General features: G+C 38.5%; 1 protein-coding gene and 1 long non-coding RNA gene across 2 annotated transcripts in view; one reads left to right on the forward strand and one right to left on the reverse strand.

Annotated features, from left to right (window-relative positions):
• LOC128314445 (uncharacterized) overlaps nt 1-19,393 on the forward strand; it is a 94,467-nt gene that overhangs the window by 60,454 nt on the left and 14,620 nt on the right. The window contains exon 3 of the long non-coding RNA XR_008296083.1: nt 937-1,098. This is a non-coding gene — a long non-coding RNA (uncharacterized LOC128314445). The remainder of the gene's footprint in view (nt 1-936; nt 1,099-19,393) is intronic.
• The window catches only part of EDNRA (endothelin receptor type A), a 61,440-nt gene continuing 57,687 nt past the window's right edge, over nt 15,641-19,393 (reverse strand). The window contains exon 8 of the mRNA XM_015081535.3: nt 15,641-17,878. Within this exon, the coding sequence (XP_014937021.1) occupies nt 17,738-17,878 (141 nt within the window). The 3' untranslated portion in view covers nt 15,641-17,737. The remainder of the gene's footprint in view (nt 17,879-19,393) is intronic.

Consider the following 19,393-nt stretch of genomic DNA (forward strand, 5'->3'; position numbering starts at 1 on the left):
TCTGACTTTGGTATTCCTGGCTTCATAAAATGAGTTTGGGAATGTTTCCTGCCCTTGAATTTTTTTTGTAAGAGTTTGAGAAGGACTGGTGTAAATTCTTTAAATGTTTGGTAGAATATCACCAGTGAAACCATCTGGTCTTAAGTTTTTCTTTGCTGGGGAGTTTTTGATTATTGGTACAATCTCCTTACCTGGTATTGGTCTGTTCATATTTTCTAGTTCTTTATGATTCAGTCTTGGTAGGTTGTATGTTTCTAGGAAGTTATCCATTTTTTTTGTAGATTATCCAACATGTTGGTATATAATTGTTTATAGTAGTCTGTTAAGATTCCCCCTATTTCTGTGGTATCAATTGTAATGTCTCCTCTTTCATTTCTAATTTTATCTGAGTCTGCCCAAACTTACTCTCATTACTATTGTGAGCACACATGGGGAGCTGACCACAGGTGGTGTGTGTGTGTGTGTGTGTGTGTGTGTGTGTGTGTGTGTGTGCACATGTGTGTGCACATGTGTGTGTAAGGTACATGGAGCGCTGAGGATGCCATTTGGGAAGATCTGAGGGCAAGGGGTCCCTGGGGTGTGTGGGTGAGCTTCTTGATATAATCTGTGACATGGGTAGTAGGATCTGCTTCTCTTTAATGCCCTCAAGAGTCCCATCTACCTCTTTCCTAGTCACTCCCTACCCCTGAGTCATGTAGCTCATAATTTAACTTGGGTTAATGAGAAAGAGAAATGGGCCTCATTGGCAGCATCCTGCATAGCTGGGAAAGCCAGCTATTTACCCACACATTCTCATTTTACTATCCCACCCCATGCAGAAATATCATTCTCTTGGCCCAACCTGTGCTGCCTTGGGGGAGGACTAGTGCTGATTAAGTCAAACTATTCCTCTTATGTTCTCCAGTGCATCCAAACTTTGATATTTTTTTTCTCCAGTGCTCCAAACTGGAACATCTCTGCTGTAAACCTGGGATCCACGAAGATCTCTCAACTGTGAGTGATTGTCTAAGACAGTGTTCTCCAGAGCCTCCCAGACCACCACCAAGAGAGGCTGGAGCTGGTTCATGGTCCACTTCAGGGTCCACAGCTGGAACCAAGGTCTGTATGCCTGTTACTCATAGCATAAGGGTGGGTGTGGGATGCAGCAAGACTCCTCCCTGGTCCCTTGGCGTATGGTGTTGAATCCCACCAAGACACTTTTGGGAGCCAAAGATACTGTGTATAGATGCCAAATTGTTGAGGTGAGGGAGATATTAATGGGCATGTCTTATTTGGCCATATTGCTGCTATCACTCCTAGTCTGAATAATTTTGAAGAGCTCTGGGGTAGGGGTTGTCCCTAGTTGTTTGGTACCTGGCCCTGCGATGAGTAGGGCAGGGGGCTAATGGCCTTAAGTTGGATAAAGGAGGTGGTTGGGGTATGTGCTATGGATTGATTGGTTTGCATATGAAAGGTGTGCTTGTAGGCCGGTTGTTGGCTATTTTAGTAATTTGCTAACACTGAGAGGGGCAGACCAAACATGTTTGAAGGCAATAGAAGAAGAAAAAAGCTATTCTCTTATTTTGCCCAATTAAGTTTATCCTATTTAGTAAACTGATGAGTTCATATGGTGTCATTTGGGTAGTAGGCCTAGGTTGGGGAGAGAAGATAGATTTTTTTTTTTTAAGAGAGGAGAGAACATGAGTGGGGGAGGGGGCAGAAGGAGAGAGAGAATGTTAAACAGGTTCTGCCTTGAGCATAGGGCTGGATCCCACTACCTGGGGATCATGACCTGAGCCAAAATCAAGAGTTGGACGCTCAACCAACTGAGTCGCCTGGGCATCCTGGAAAGATAGAATTTAATTTTTCCTTTTATACTTTTATAATTATTATCATGTTCATGCATGCCTTTTATAAATCAACAAGTATCATATCCAGAGGAAAGAAAATCCTCAAAAAGAAGTATAAGAAAGAAAAATAAAGGTTGTAGAACGCTTGTTTTTGGGTTTCCCAAAGCAAAAAAAAAAAACCCAAAAAACAAAAAACAAAAAACAATAAAAATTGCTCCTGCATGTATTTGATGAAAATTTTGCACTTACTCTTTCTCCACTATTTAATTTAGCATTGATCAGACTTTCTGCACGGTGGGAAATAGATTTTGTTTTTCTTCTTCCTTTCCTTCTATTGTCTGCTATTTCTCACTTAGATTTTCAATGATCTGAGTACCACTGGAAGTAGGTCTATCATAACTATGGCAATAAGTAGGGTTATAATCTTAACCAGGACATTTGAATGTGAAAGTGAGCACTACTAATAATTACACTGGGACGAGCATAAACTGCAACAGTCTTGGTCAAAGTGGGACATATGTTGACCCCAAGCAAGGCTCTCCTTCATTAGATCCCCCTTACTTGAGGGATAAACTTGAATGTCTTCAGAAAGGCACACAGCCCTATATGATCTGGACCCAGGCCATCTCTCATGGAACTCCATGCTCCATTGTATACTTGGGCAGGATGTAACTGCGTGTACAGCCACCTGACCCCCTGTACCATCCCACTTGCAAGCTACACTCAACCTTATGCTTGCTTCTAGGACTTTGTCCATGCTCCTTTCCACGTGGAATGAGCTCTCTCTCCCACAGACATCCCTATCCCTACCTTACAATTTAAAAATTTTCCTTCATAAAGGCTTGCATGTCCTCCTGTGTAGCCCTGTGCTACCACGTGCTTATTTTTATTACCCTCTGTCACAGTGTTTATACTTATCTATGTGGTTCTCTGTCCCTGCACTGGAGTATGTGCTCTTCCAGGGACCAATAGCTGCCTTTGTCTGTTTCTGACACACTACCAGACACTTAGATGTTGTGTCTGAATGAATTAGTAAATGAGTGAAGAATGCACTCCAGATCCACCTTCTTAAAAACACAGAGAGTTTTTAGATGGTAGAATAACTTATTTTTGGCTAGCAATTCAGTATATCTACCTGGAACATCCTTTTTACTTTTTCTTTTGATCTTAATGTTATCATTAATATAAAACATGCTAGTCAGAGTAAATAGTTATTTTGAGATATTGGGTTTTGGAAGCATTGTGGTTTGAGGCTTGGTTTTGAAGAGCAGTTCTTTCTCTTATATATCAGTGTTCTTTACTGGTTTCATTTTTTTGACACCCCTTCAGACAGGGTGACTTAAGGCTGGAGTTTTGAGTTTTAGTTATATGTTTTTTGTTTTTTTTTTTTCCCTGACATCTAGCAGTTTGCATTGCAATCTGCTACCCAGAAGCTGAGTTAGCTATGTATAGATATGTGGACACTTCCTGGATTTAGAAGCAGGCTTAGAATTGCTTATGGAAGATGTGAAGACAGGAAAGGAATTATCATAAGAATGATAGAAATAAGTTCTTTCAGTTTATACTAGAGGGATATTGCCATATTGCCCAGTTTTTTTTATCACTCAAAGGGAATTTAGAATTCTTCTGATTTAATAGAGTACATAGTCTCCAGAAAGGAAAAAAACATAAATATCCATCAGTAAGGTGCTAATTAAGTAAATGGGAGCAAATTCATACAGAGGGCTATAATGTAGTCATTAAAATTAATAAGATAGACCTATAAGTGCTGACATGGATATAGGTATAAAATATATTAAACAGAAAAATGTAGGATAATATATAAAGTATGCCACTATTTTTTGTTAAACATATATAAATATGACAAGATACAGACATTCAGCTGTTCAAATTATTTTTTTAAGTTTTCATTTTTAGATAATTGTGGAGTCTCACACAGTTGTAAGAAATAATATAGAGAGACCCCTCCCTTATGCCCTTCACCCAGTTTTGCCCGAGGGTAACATTTTGTATAACTATAGTACAATTTTGCAATCATGAAATTGACCTCAATATAATCCATTGACCTTACTCAGATCAAACTATTTTAATTTACTTTTTATTTTTATGAAAATTATACATATACATGCTAAAAAATTAGTACTGAAGACTTACTACTCTTGAGGACTAAAAGACTTAGTTTCCAATTATCTATTGCTGTATAACAAACTACTTCAATATATAATGGATCAAACCAATAATAATTTTATTATATCTCAAGATTTTGTAGATATGGAATTCAAGCAGGGCTTGGCTGGCTAATTTTTCTGTGCCGTGTAGCATTAACTGGGTGTGTTTGGCTGGTGTCTGGTCTGGTCTGGTGGTTCCAAGACAGCTTCATTCACATATCTGCTGTTTTGGTGGGGTGGCTAAAAGGTTGGGATCAGCTGGTTACTTCTCTCTTAATTCAGTCTAAAGGCCTCTCCATGTGGTCTTTCAAGGGAGGTAGTTGGTCTTCTTACATGTTGATTCAGGGATTCATGAGACCACAGTGGAAGCTTCTAATCCTCTAAAAAACTAGGACTGGAAATGACAGAGTGTCAAGTCCACTGGTATATTATTGGTGAGCAGTTATAGGCCAACCCAAATTCATTCATGGAAAGGGGAAATAGACCCTTCCATGGGAGTGCCGTCAAAGAATTTGTGACCATCTTTAATCCTCTATAGCTAATAATGAAAAAAGGAAGCCCCTTGCTTTTGCCTCTCTTGATACCTGTCCCCCAGAGGCTACTGCTTTCAAATTTTAGATTGTTTTTACTGGTATTTAACTTCACCTCTTTGAACAGTGTGCTCACACCGTCATTTCCGTGGATTTAATAATTTTACATATTATATTTTGGCTTATTTTCAGGGTAAATGAGGTCTTCTCTCAATCTCTCCTTCTCTTTCTCTTGCTCTTTTACACACACATGCACACAGGCACAGTTTCCCGTTTCTATGATTCTAGTGATTCCCACTAGAACAATGTTACAATTTGGACACTATTAGACACTCTACTAGTTCTATCTCATTATTCCCCTGCAGATAAGCTGTTTTCTCAAGCTTTCTCTCCTCCTTCTTTGATTTGGACTGCTTGCTCTAGGCCTGCTGCTGATCTCTATTATTCTGGGAAATTTTTTGCCTCTCTCCTGTGTTGGAACCTCTGTTTTACTGGATCCTATATTTTCTGTGGTTTTTTTGGTTAACTACCTTTTTTTTTTTCATTTGAATTGATCTCTTCTGTCCTCAAAACTCATGTTGGGTTTGTCTTTTCTTTTGGCATTTTTAGAAGTCATTTGACTTCGTGGGAACAAGAGGAAAGTAGTAGTGAATGTTTGGGCAACGTTTTGCTGCATGGAAAATAAAGCTCTCTCTTCCCTTCCATGAGTGGGAGATCTGAAGAAAGGTCTTTCTGCTCCTGAGGAGAAGGAACCGATACTATGGGGTCCAAATTTAGTGGATAATCTTGGTTCTACCTATTAGCTCTTAACAACTACTGTGTTGGAAAAAAAGAGAAAAAAGAATTTTTTTTGTAGTGAGGAGAGGAGAGACATAGGTTTAATTGGGAGAGGCTGAGGATGTGAGAAGTAGTGTGTCTGGAAGTGTAGAGGTCAACACAAATGCTGGGAGAGAAGGGTCACTTCCAGAGAAGTTCAAAGTCACACTATTGATGTCCTAGTCTTTACTGGGAATCTCATATTACTGGCCTCAAGTGTCCTGGCAGTAAGTCATACAGCCACTGTGGGTATGAAAACAATACCCAGCTAAGTCTCCTTTTCTTGACTCTATAGCAAATAGAGGAAGCTGCACTCTTACTTGTACCCTACGTTTGCCGCCAGGGCAACTATAAGACCAAAGGAATCCTTGGATACCTAGTGTGGAGGTTTGTGAGTTGAATAGAACATGCTCGAGCATCTCAAACTGTAACATTAGAAGTGGACACTTAAGCTATATATAACACAGTAGGGTCAAAATTGAAACAATCTAAAGTATGTATTTCTATAATTGATCTTATGTTACTTTGGAGCTACTTAAATTCCTGGTGATTGTAGAAATTAATCATTTAAAGCTTATTATTAGAAGGTAATTTCACCTATTCTAGATTATAATTTGGTTTTTATGGGTTTATATATACCCATATTCAAGCAATTTAAAATTCATAAGCATCACCAGAGTTGTTTCTCTTCTGCAGAGTCTCCCTTCCTTCTTCATATGCCCAAGATGGTGTCTGGGTGCAAGAAGGAGCTTACTTATCCTTTATGGACAAAGGTTCCTTGCCCTGGTGATATCATTCTGTTTTTCTGTTGATCACCAGTTGAGATACATATTTACCTCTGCAGTGAGTGACTTCTGTCTTCACTGCATCCACTGCTGAAATGTCCAGTTTTGTCCTCTATTGTCTCTCTGGCCTACCCTGTCTAGCCTATGGCCTTTAGTGTCATCTCACCTTTCTATATAGTAACCCAAAGGTAGGCTCTCTGGCTCTTGACTCTTGGCTGGTTTCCATGGCTTTCTCTGGGAGCAAGTAGGAATGTCTATATCTTTTCCACATTGCATGGGAAAGTATGGGAGACTTGAGGATAGCTAATAAAATTTTCCATGTCTAATAGTTCATGCTTATTTCTCAGTAGCTGAAGACATGTTGGTTTAGGTCAACAGGTGCTCCGTGAGACAGTCTGTTTATGTTTTCCAAATAGAAACAGTAGTGTACAAGCCTTTTTCTAAAAAGGGCACAATTTACCAGTTTTAGGCTTGTCTCTCTTCTCTGCCTGATTTCTGTCTCTGCAATCAACCTTCAACTGGCTAAATCTTAGGGATATGGGGTGGGAGCACTGAAATCCAAGAGAACCCAGGTGGGATGTTCATAGTGTTCCTTCTTAAGCTTTCCTTCTGCTCAGTAGAAGAGCATATATTTTTCCTGATCTGGTAGAATCTTCTCTCATCATGTTTTCACTGGGGACTTTTATTTTAGGTGTTTTCTGCCATCCCTTCCCTTTGGGTGATTAAGCCTTAATTGTGTAAGGAGCTTTAGGGGAAGAAATTCTGGATTATGGAAAAGAAAAATGTTCTGAGAAGCACTGAAAATGAATTTTCTCATTATCTCTTTTAAACCCACTCTGGAGATATGCAATAGCAAATAGAGTCCCATACGGTCCCACCAGTCCCATTCCTGTTCTCTTGTTGGGCCAATCCCATATTTTTTTGGGTTGCTCTTCAATAGTTATAAAGCTCTTTTTTTCACAATAACAGTCTCATATCAACAATAAAACGTTCAGGCCATTGTAATAATCAAAACCTCATACTCTTATCTGATTGTCATATAGGTTTCATCTCCCAGAAAGACTTTCTTTGACCATCCTATATTAAAAGTAGCCTCAAGGTAACTTCCTAGGCATTTTTTTCTATTGTATCACCTTGATTTAATTAATTTACTATATACATATTGAGGGCTAACTATGTGTCATCCAGAATTATTTCAGGCATTGTAGATATTACAAAAAATAAGACAGACCAGGTCCTTTATCTAGTGAGAGGTGGCATACAATAGACAAACTTACCAAACTGAAGACTCACTTAAGTTTGATATGTGTTATGCAGAGAATTAAAACCAAATAATATATGATATGGTAGAGTGACTGAGTAATTTACATTTTGTGGTGAGGAAAGGTCTGAGGAGGCGACATTTAGGCAGAAATCAGAATGACAACCTTTTATTTGTTGCATACTGTGTAATCTACCGAGGCAAGAGCTTGTAAAATTGTACATTATGCAGCATAATTCCTAGATGAGAGTACTTGAGTGTAACCACAGTGGTCCCTGGAGTACTGGGACAACCTGGTGGAATGCTGTGTGATCTCACGCATGGTCAGAAGTTATACCGTTATTTTCCCCAAACCAATTCATGGTTCAGTAGAAAATTAAGTTCCCATGACCCTTCTCCATTTTCACTGAAAGAGATTCTGGATGCCAGGCTGATGACAAAAGTGGATGACTGTATCTACTAACCAAGCCCAAGAGGTTGTGCAATTGGTTTAGCAATACAATTGCTGAATATCTGTAGATGACGTAGAATCTGAGAAAGAGGGTCAGTGTGGAGGAAGTAATGAACTCAGGCTCCCTTCTGCCTGATGAATTTTGGGCCCAGGGTAGTTTGGAAATGGAGCACTCAGTGAAGGGGGAGGAGTTAGAAAACAGTCTACCATTTTATAGATTCTCTATGGACACACAGGGGAAGGCAAGGTAGGCACGTTAGACTGCTTCAGAGCTTAATCTCCACCAGCTACCCTGACTGATAGATTTGGAATGGTGAGAAAGACTCTTTAATGTGGAACAGCTATGTGATTGGGAGATGTTTATAAAATGAAGGCTTTAAGGCACAGTTATGTACATAGTATACATCTCCCGCTTATTGGAAATTTATTTTCTCTGATCGTTTCTATAAGGAAACATAAACATGTAATGAAATGATTTTGGTTTTTCCTTGTGCATTTATTGTATAACTGATGACTGATTTTATGTGTCAATTTTATTTTCACTTTTCAATTTTATTTTCACTTTTCTGGCCTAACGGGTGCTTAGATAGCTGATAAAATGTATTTCTGGGTATGTCTATGAGAGTGTCTCTGGAAGACATTAGCATTTGATTGAGTAAAGAAGATTGCTCTCACCAATGCAGGTGAGCCTCACCCAATCCATCGAGGGCTTAGAAAGAACAAAAAAGTGGAGGAAGGGTGAATTTGTCCTCTGCTTGAGCTAAGACCTTTGTCTTCTGCTCTTGACCATTGGAGCTTCTGGTTCTCAGGTCTTTAGACTCAGACCAGGACTTATGCAATTGGCCCTCTGATTCTAGGGTCTTTGGACTTGAACTGGATGATAGGATGATGCCATTATTAGTTTTCTTGGTTCTCCAGTTTGCAGACAGAAGATTGTGTGACTTTTTGGCTTCTATAATCACATGAGGCAATTCTTGTAATAAATCTCTTATATATTACTATATATGTAAGTTCTATTTGTTCTGTTTCTCGGGGAGAACCCATTGGCTGTTAAACTGAAGAAAGTTTAACACTATTATCAAAATCAAAGATAATTTTTCTCTATTTATTTACATACTCTGATTACAGAGCAAGGATCACATGTTCATTATAGAAAAGATTGTACAGGTATGGTTTTCACTGGCACCTATAGATAGCCTGGAGTGTGGGTGAGGCCATTCTGAGTCTAGCTATAGGTCAGTCTTCTCTGAGTCCCTCTAGCTAGGAGCTGACTAAGGTGTAGCATTCATTCATACAGGTGCACTTGGTATCTTTCCAGGATGTTCCCGTAAGGTATGATTTAAAAATGATACTCTTCTACCTATAAGAAACAGGCTCTGTTCTTGTCTGTAAGCCTAAAACATATACAAAGGACATTCATGAGTAGGAAGATATACAGTGTAATCTTGTTTGTGGTAACAAAGGACTAGATAAATTAAATAAGATATAGGAAATCACATGCCTGAAGAAATAGATGCTATTGATTAGTCAGTGAGGAAGAATCAACCTCCCTTCCATCCTTCCTTTCCTTTCCTTTCCTTTCCTTTCCTTTCCTTTCCTTTCCTTTCCTTTCCTTTCCTTTCCTTTTCTCTCTCCCTCCCTCTCTTCCTTTTTCTTTCACTTGCATATAGTTGACATCCAAAGGTTTTTAGTTTCAAATCTTTCCTTTTAAAGCCTGCCATATCTGACTCCTCAGATCATCTCTGGGAGCTTGATCCATCAATTATCTTCTTTTTTTTTTTCTCACACATCCATGATCTCTTCTTTCACTGGCCTCAATTCTTCCATCTTAATGCTGAGGTTGCTTTTCTCTTAAAGAAACAGAAGCCTTTCCTTTGACCCTGCTGTTTTCTCAAGCTGCCATCCTAGTTCTCTGGTACTCTCATTGTCAAGCCCAGAAAAAGTGGTCTCTGCTTGCTCCCTGCACTTCCCAGTCTCCAGCTGACTAATCTTGTTACCTCTCTTATTGATTTCCAGCTTCATAAATGACTGACACCTTCATCTGTCAGACACTTGGGAGAGGCATATTCTCCTAAGGGCAAGTGTAGTAGTATCCCGTTAGATACTCAGAAAAACTTAGAGCTTGAAATGGAGCTCCTAGAGTGTTGGGTGTTAGCACCCAACAGAAAAGCCATGCTCTTTCATAGCCAATGGGACCGAAGTAGAGAGTGGGGAAGTTTGGATGGCCAATTAGTAGAGGTCCATACATCCTAAGAGGCCCTGGAGAGAGAAATTAAGAGTAGCTTCAAATAGGAGCCCTGATGCAGTATGCTGAAGAATCTAATATTTTCAATGTCAAAATTTGCCAATTACATTCAGCAGTGAAATAAAAACATGTGCTAGCTTTGAGCAGACTCTTCCAGAAATAGTCCTTGAGGCAAGGATTTGGGTGTAAGTGGTTTCTTAAGGCACAGCCCCAGAAGCAGAAAACAGTAAGAGAGTAGAAGCAGCAAGTTGGGAAAAGGGAAGACCCTAAGAAAGGTGAGCTTTCAGGTGAAGTCGCAGCCCTGTCTCCTGGGGTGCTTGGTGTTTGTCCTACCTGAGACACAAGAGCTGCACTTTTGTGCTCCCACACCAGGAGGCTGTTGGCCCACAGGTGGGAGTTGTAGGTGAACCTAAAAATCCCACACACTTCCACTTCTCCTTATAAACTAGGAGGCTCCTGTGTCCAAGGGAAAGCCACTTTTAAAGTTGTAGGTACAAATAGTAGCAAAAACACGATGCTAGGGATGGGTGAACAGAGCTGGTGCAAGAGATCCAGGAGGATCTAGTGAGGTCTCCGACAGCATCTGTATATCTGCCGAAAGGTATATGGTCCTCCGGTGTGACAGTGCCAGTGTAAAGTGGAGCAGTTGCAGGCCACTCAGAGCCCCGAGTAATAATAATGGCTCCACTCAGACATGGTGGGGACAATCTGCAGTATGTAAGGGTATTAACTTGCAAAACCCCTGTGATGGAGCAGCAATCCTACTCACCTGTAATTGTCTCAGAGAAATCACACAAGTCTCCATGAAGACTAGTACAGAGATGTACAATGTAGCCTTGTCTGTAGTAGCAAAAGACTGGATAAATTAAATGTAAGATATACATACAGATGGCTATCTGTCTGTATCTAATATTTATAGCTATAGCTATCTATCTATACCTATATATCTTACATTATATTTAAAATCCCATGTATAGAAACTTTCTCCCCTTGAATACATGGATCATTAATTATTGTTTTGTTCTGAAGGGGCTTTAAATATATTATAGATCTATTTTGTATATTTTTTTATAATTTGAAGAACAAAAATTCTTTTTTTTTAAGTTTATTTATTTTGAGAGAGAGAGAGAGAGAGAGAGAATGGGGAGGGGCAGAGAGAGAAAGATAGAGAAAATCCCAAGCAGGCTCTGTGCTGTCAGCATAGAGCCTGATGTGGGGCTTGAACTCGAGAACCATGAAATCATGACCTAAGCTGAAACCAAGAGTGAGACACTTAACTGAGTGAGCCACCCAGGCCCCCTGCATATAAATTCTTTTTAAAGAAAGTAATAGAAATGAAAGAATTAACTAAGCTACAGATGTGAAAAGCAGCAGAAATAAGGAGTAGCAGGATGTATGGACAATATCCTCAAACAGGAAAAAAGGAAGCGGTGCAGCTGTTCCCCTTCCTCTTTCTAAGGCCATATGGGTTTTCCTTTGGGAAGTCACCGTCCCCCGCCTGCTCCCTCTGAATCAGCCCTGCTTGGCTTAAACTCATCAGAGAAATCCTTCCCTCCCAACAAGGTCTTGACTGCAAATGAAGAACTGTGCTCCGGCCTAACCCCATTAGATTTCATAAAATAGAGAAAAGACTAGACTAAGAAATCAGTTTTATTTCATGCACAGATTTATTTCATGCACACATATGCACAGATGTATGCCTGAAAAGCCTAAAAGCACACCTGATTGTGTTCCCTTCACCTGATCACTTTTAGTTGATTTTCTCATTTGAAGATATTTTTAGAAACAAGAATTTAACTGCAGTTAATCCCAGTTGTCACACTTTAAGATAAATAATGAGCTATCGTTCATAGAGAAATGGTTTTTTATTCTGTAAAAACTTGCATAAATGGAGTGAGTCAGGGCTGTGCCCTGTAGGTGCCTGGGGACTGTGATTTGGCTGATCATACGATACTACACAGTCTGGGCAGCGTGCATTACTGTCCCCCATCTGGGACAAATCTGTCACACAGCACCAAATATACAATTGTATCTATCATCATAGAATCAAATTCAAATGAAAGATGGTCAGTTCTATGTAGATAAATTAGGAAAGAGGACTGTGGTTTAGGGCCAAAAAGGAAAAATTTGTGGAATATTCTATTCCCTTAGGAGATTCCATGACTTGTCTTACTATATCTATGCTTGGCATTGCTGTTCCTAATTTATTACCTCCCAGGAAGAAACAAAGACATCTACTGAATAATATCGATGTGAGAAGCTTGGGAAACCATGAGATATTAGGACTTCTGGCTTCATCAAATCAAAAGTGAACTATGTTAGTTTGCTTCATGGGGAAAGCCTGGCTTTGCAGTTACAGTGTTAATTTTGGTTCTTGATTATTCCCTGGTTCTAAGAACTGTGGCCTCTCTCAAAACAAAAAAGCCAGAGTATCAGTGCTGACCAAATATAGACACTGGTTTGTCTTTGTAAATACTTAGAGGAAAAGTGTCACAGAAACTTCTCCACATGTAAGATTGTTAAAAAAAAAAAAAAAATCCATGGGGGGGTTTTACTCTGAAGACCCCACTGGAATTTCAGAAACTACTGCATATGGTGGACTTGGGCCCTGATTTAACTTTGCCTGTTTGAAGTATGGAGAAAGGTCAATAAATACACTGCTGTGCAAATAAAGGAACCATGGTATTAGAATTTCAGGCCTGGAGAGGCTGGGGAATACTGGTAGTGCACTTTCCTCACTCCATACCTATATAGTGTTTAATGCTATATTATGGACTAGTAATACTATTAAAAATAATGATAAGGATAAGAGATTAGGAAAAGGTTAATATTTGTCTTGGCAATTTCCTGGACTTAATCTCCCATTTGTTTCATTACCTTAATAATTTTAAAGGCACAGATATTTGGTTTATTTTTGAGGGGAAAGTGACATGTATTTACAGCTTAAAAAAGCTCATAATGTAAAGACAATAGTCTATTGCTTTTTATTATGTCATTCTCCTAGCAGTGACATATTTTTGCATTAAAGTAAGAATCGTAGAAGGGAAAACCTTTTCGCTGTGTTCTCTAATGTCACCAGTTGAAGTTTAAAGAATCTTGACTATTTTGTGCCTTTACCGGCTCCTATGCTGGCATCTATGAGTCACCACTAAGAATGTCATTGCATTTATTTATTTGTTTATATATCTGGTTTTGTATTCCCAGCAACTCACACAGTGTAATAATGGAGGGTGTTTACCATATCTGTATTGGGTGAAAAGATAAATCAAGAAGGAGAAGGAAGGAGGGAAGAAAAGGTAGAGCATAGGGTATTTTTAGGGCAGTGAAACTATTCTAAATGATACTATAATGGTGGAAAACTGTCACTATACATTTATTAAAACCCATAGAATGTACAAAACAGTGAAACCCAATGTAAACTCTGCACTTTAGTTAATACTCTTGTATCAATATTGGATCATCAAGTATACCACACTGACACAAGAGGGAAATAATAGAGTTGCATGCAGGCAAGGAGGGAAAGAGGACATGTGGGAATTCTCTGTACTTTCCAATTAATGTTTCTATAAACCTTAAACTCTAAAAAACATAAAGCCTCTTAATTTAAACAAGAAAAGAGAAATAAATCAAGATAACTTAGAGGAGATGTTCTTAGAATGTATGGATTGTAAGCAACAAAAACCCAATTTATTAGCACAGGCACAAGAGTAAATATATTAGTTTGCTTACTCAAGCCATGGGAAAGCATCAGGGAAAACTGGAACCAGGAGCTTATATGCTCTTTTTCATCTTTGTAACAGTCTACGTTGACTTTCCTCATAATGCCCAAACCATGGTGGCACAGCTCCCATGGTCATGTCCTACCAGGTGTGCCACAGTAGGAAAGGGCTCTTTCCTACTTCAGTTGTTACTAGAAAACTCCCCAGGGGATACTGGTCAGCTTAGCTTGGAAATGTGAATACCTTTAGACCGTTTATAGGGGTCGAGAGACAGGCTCCAATTAGAGTATAGTGTTTAAAAGGCTGGAAATGATAGAAGCATTGATAGCAGGCGTGATAAAAACATGATAGAATTCTATTGTAATTATCCTGGCAAATGGCATTGGTGGCTCAGAAAAGGGAAGTAGAAGCAGAGAAAGAGAAGTAGTCAAATTCTGAATATATATTGAAGATAGGGCTGTCAGGATGTATTGAGGCATTTAGTATAAGACAGGAGAGAAAGAATGGGCAATGACTTCAAGGTTTTTATCCTGACAGCTCAAAGAATGAAGCTGTCTTTAAATGAGCTGTGATGGTTAACATTATGTGTTGACTAGGCTAAGAGACATCCAGTAAGATATTACTTCTGGGTGTGCCTGTGAGGGTATTTCCAGAAGAGTTTAACATTTGAATCAGAAGCTTGAGTAAAACAAATAAATCTGCTATCACCAGTGTGAGCAGGTGTCATCCATCTGTAGAAGGCCTGAAAAAAACAAAACGGCAGAGGAACAGTGAATTCTGTCTTTTCTTGATGAGGGACATCTATCTTCTCTTGCCTTTGGACTTTGGTACTCCTGGTTCCTGGGCCTTGGACTCTGGGAGTTAACCCTAGCTCCCCTGTTTTTTTCAGGCCTTTGGACTTGAACTGAATTATATCACTGGCTTTCCTGGTTCTCCAGTTTGTAGATGGCAGATCATGGCATATTTTAGCCTCCATAATCACATGGAGCCAATTCCTATAATAAATTTCCTCTTTTATGTATTATCTATCTATCTATCTATCTATCTATCTATCTATCTATCTAATCTATTACCTATCTATCTATGTATCATCTATGTATTATCTATCTATCTATCTATCTATCTATCCTATTGGTTCTGTTTCTCTGGAGAACCCTAATACATAAGCAGAGAAATATTATGGCAGCACAGGTTAGAGGGATATCAGGAGCTTAGTTTTAGATATAGTATGTCTGTTAGCCATTCATTTGGAGATGTTAAATAAGCATGTAGGTATATATGAGTATCTTCCTCCAGATATCCACCTGACACGCTATTTATTGTCCAACTCCCTCCTTTGGAATGCAGGCTCCATGAGAGCAGGGACTCTGCCTGTTTTGTTTGCTGCTATGTCCCCCAAACCTAGAAGAATGCCTGGTGCATAGTAGATGCTTAAAACTTACTGGAAAGGTGAATGAAGGAATGAATGAAAGAGTTAAGTGTTTAGTATAACAAAGTAGGTTGAGAATAGGAAGTACCTGTTTGAAAGTAAAATTGCTTGCCTGGCTACTACTAGGGAGAAATTTGCAACAGGCATCACGTAATCAACATTTTCTATGTAAAACTATGTAAAAATGAAGAGACACTTGCAAGTCTTCTGTAAACTTTTATTTTATACTTATGGGCCACTGCCAATGCAGGGGCCTTGGCCTCTGGCTCATTTCTACAGATCTACTTGGAAAGATGTGGTAAAGGTAGAAATTGGAACTATTCCTGTTAGTAAATCATGGTTACTTACTGGTCCATAAATTAAATGCACATTGAAGTCTGTGTTTTATTCAGAAATCTATGACTCTCTGAACTTATAAAATGCATTTTTAATATGCAAGAGACAAAATATCTTTAAAAAGAAGACAATTGTCTAAACAAAATGATGTGAACTATGGCTTATATTATAGGTATATATCACTGTATGTGATTCACCAGTATAGTAATGGAATTTGACTGCTCACACATAGAGGAGGCCTGCAATGGCACAAGCTGGAACCTGATATCATTTTATACATGACTATGCTAAAATATAGCCCAAAAAATCAGCTTAGGTAATTTATCATCAGCAATCTATCTGGTGAAGTCTGATAGAAACATCAGACCTCTTGTCAGTCTCATCAGCACATTGAGTTGAGGAACCAGGACAATATACTACTTCAAAATTGAATGATTTTTGCTCTAGCACAGGAAAAAGTATAACCCCAAATACTGTTTTATCAAACCAACCAACCAACCAACCAACCAACCAACCAACCAACCAACTAATTAAACAAACCCTATTGTCAACCCATGGTGCATCCTCTTTCATGCTGCCTCTCATATTCCATTTGTAATGGCAACATGGTCACAAGGATTGTGAACACAGATATATTAAAACTAAGGCCAGTTGTCATGATGAACAACCACTAGATTCCACCCACTCAGAGTGTGTGCTGTAGTACAACTACAGGGCATTATTATTAGATTTCATTAAGTCCATACATACTGTCACACACATGCATATATCACACACACAAGTATATTCCATAAAGACAATCACAGAAAAATTGGCTAAAAGAAATGTACAGTTGTTTATATATATTTATATACACACAGTAAAAGGTTTTTTGCCATACTCACAGTCTGTAAACATCTTGGAAAATGCCCAGCAAAAGTCACTGTGGGCCCTTTGAAATGGTGACCATGTGAGGAGCAGGGGTGGGGGAGGTGTTTCGATTCATACTGGAAACCCAGGGAAGTGAAGAACCGTAAGTTCATGGTGGCATTTGGGGATAATTATATTTCACTGACATGATAAACTCAGTTGGCCACCTTGAAATTGTTTCTTACATGGAAAAGGGAATGACCAAAAAAGTCTTACTGCCAGTTAACATTTTAAGAGAAATCACGAGAATATGAGGTGATATGTATAATGTATATAGATATGCTTACATCTATATACATTATACATATATGTATATGTACATCTATATGCACATACATACACACACGTTACTATGACCAAAAAAACAAAGTCTCAGTGAAAATTTCCAAATCTTCAAAAAAGATTCAATCTTTTTCTATGAAGTGTGCTTTAGACTTCAATACATTCCACTGAAATTCTTGGGTATAGTTGAATGATTTGTACATTTACATTTTGGTACATGACATTGGTTTTACACAAAATATCTACATTTTAAAAAGATTGGGTTTGCAAAAAATAGAATTATTTGATTCAAGCATTATTTTAAAATTTAACATAAAAATATGCTCCAGATCTCCTGTAATGAAACACCATTAAAAAATATATATATATATATATATATATATATAGGTTCTTAACAATTCTTTGAATAGCAGCTATTAAACTGCCACATGTGGATATCAGTCTGTGCTTTAAGTGGCTGTATTTGTTGCAGCTTGAGAATTGGTGTTTTAAAAATAAAAAAAGTGACATGAAAAACATTAACCTAATTGTTCATCTTACTGTCTTTGGCCAATTAAAAAAAAGAAAACCTTGTCAAGATTACAAAATTTTCATTATGACCAGTTCTCATGGAACATTCCACAGAACTGCCATGGAAGCTGTTAAGTACTCGGAGACTCTATTTTCATGCAAAAGTAGCAAATATCCTTCTGGTTTAATTGAACAGTCTCCTTTCTCCCTGCTAACTCCCAACATTTTTTGGTGCTGAATATAACATGCAGAATATGTAAATTAGATAAATTAAAGAAGAAAGATTCATTGAATTTGTGACTATAAGCCAGTCCACCCTCTGATGTTTTGGAAAGCATTTTTCTGGGGTTGGGGTTGCATCATGGGAGAAGACTTGGAGAAAATATTTCTGGAAACACAGTTGCTGCGTGATTTTTTTTCTCTTCAACAGACTTTGAAGGAATATTGATTAATGTTTCTTAAGCTGTTTAGTTAATACTGTCCTTATGGCTGCTCCTCTCTGTGTTGTGGTTGTTTTGTTCGTGGTTCTTCCATTGTATGCTTGTTCCATTCATGGGGACCGAAGTCATCAGACTTTTGGACTGGTAACAGCAGCAGCAGAGGCAAGACTGGGAGAAAGAACAGATTCTAAATAACATAAGCCTACCAACCCATTCCCAGCAGAACACAGAGGCCTTGGCTTCCTACCAACAAGGGGGAAATGTCCATACAAATTTGAGGACAGAATGTGAGCCTGAACAGTAATCTAGAGTATGGAGCCTATAATTTCTAGGTAGAAGTTAAACTGTCCATTCTAGTGCTGGAAAAATAGATCCCTTGTTTCTTGTTTTAATTTATTCACCAAGTCAAAGAGGAAGAGAAGGCAGTGTTGGCCTGAGGGAGATGTTCCATGACTTGGGGTAGGCATGGATGGAGAAGAGTCCAGAGGGGCCTGGCATTTCCACAGTGTGCACCATCTGCATGGGGCACCTCATCTGATGTTCATAATGACCTTAGGTGGTAGGTGCTGTTTTCCTCATTTTATTAATGAGGACAGGGAGGTTTAGGGGAGAAATAGGCAGAACTGGAATTAGAGCCCAGGACTCTAGATTTCTCCAGCATATGCTACCTTTTTCTGCAGATCAGTCAAAAGACATGTTTAATTTCTGAGAGTTTGTACATTGATTTTTCCTTTCCCTCTAATTAGTATGTAAATTAATCAAAATGATGTTAACTCCAGATTATATATTATCATGACCAGCATTTTAGTCAATCCTTCTTTGGGCAGAATCTTTCTTATAGCATTTCATGACTTGTAAACATTATCAAGTAGACTTCAAAAAGGTGTTGGCTAGAACTTCCATGCCAAGATTCATTTATTTGTATGATTCTTTGGTAAATATATGTTTGTCTCCTTCTAGATGGCAAATTACATGAGGGCAGTCATTGTGGTTTTCCTCTCTTCTCTACCCCTAATAATAATAAACTCATACTGACAGCTTATTATTGTCTTAAGTGCTTAACATATATTAGCCCACTGAATCCTACCCATGAGATAGATAATCTATAAAATCAGATGATCAAACTGAGGAGGCAGGAGGGGTACCACCTGGACCTGAGTTAGACAGTTAGCAAGTACAAAGCTGTGGTGTAAATCAAGATTGTTTGCTTCCAGATCCTGCAGCCTTGATCTCTACCCTACTCTTCCTAATATGTGCCATAAACTGAAGTTAAACATCCTGGCCAAAGAGAACAAAATCCAGTTAGAATTAACTGTATGCTAAATCATCCCAGGAACTGCAGAAATGACACCTTGGTAAGAAGTGCATGGAGCTTCTGGAGGACGTGGGTTAGCTTAGCTGCAAGGAAGTTTGAAGAACATAAGGAAACTGATTTTGAATGAAATTACATTAGTTCAGATTTCCAGGGCAATAAGCATTTACTCTCCTTGAAGAGGCTATTATTAAATATAGTATTAAGCAGCATTTAGCAAGATTGTTTTTAACAACAGAATTTATATTTTGTTGGAGACTGTGGTTAAAGTCTAAGATAATGAAAAGCATGAATAGGTTTTATGTATTCTATGCAGCCTGGAGCTCACATTTGAGCATTCCTTTAAAAAATTTTTTTTAATGTTTTATTTA

The sequence above is a fragment of the Acinonyx jubatus genome, chromosome B1 (assembly GCF_027475565.1).
Source record: "Acinonyx jubatus isolate Ajub_Pintada_27869175 chromosome B1, VMU_Ajub_asm_v1.0, whole genome shotgun sequence".
Taxonomy (NCBI): Eukaryota; Metazoa; Chordata; class Mammalia; order Carnivora; family Felidae; genus Acinonyx; species Acinonyx jubatus.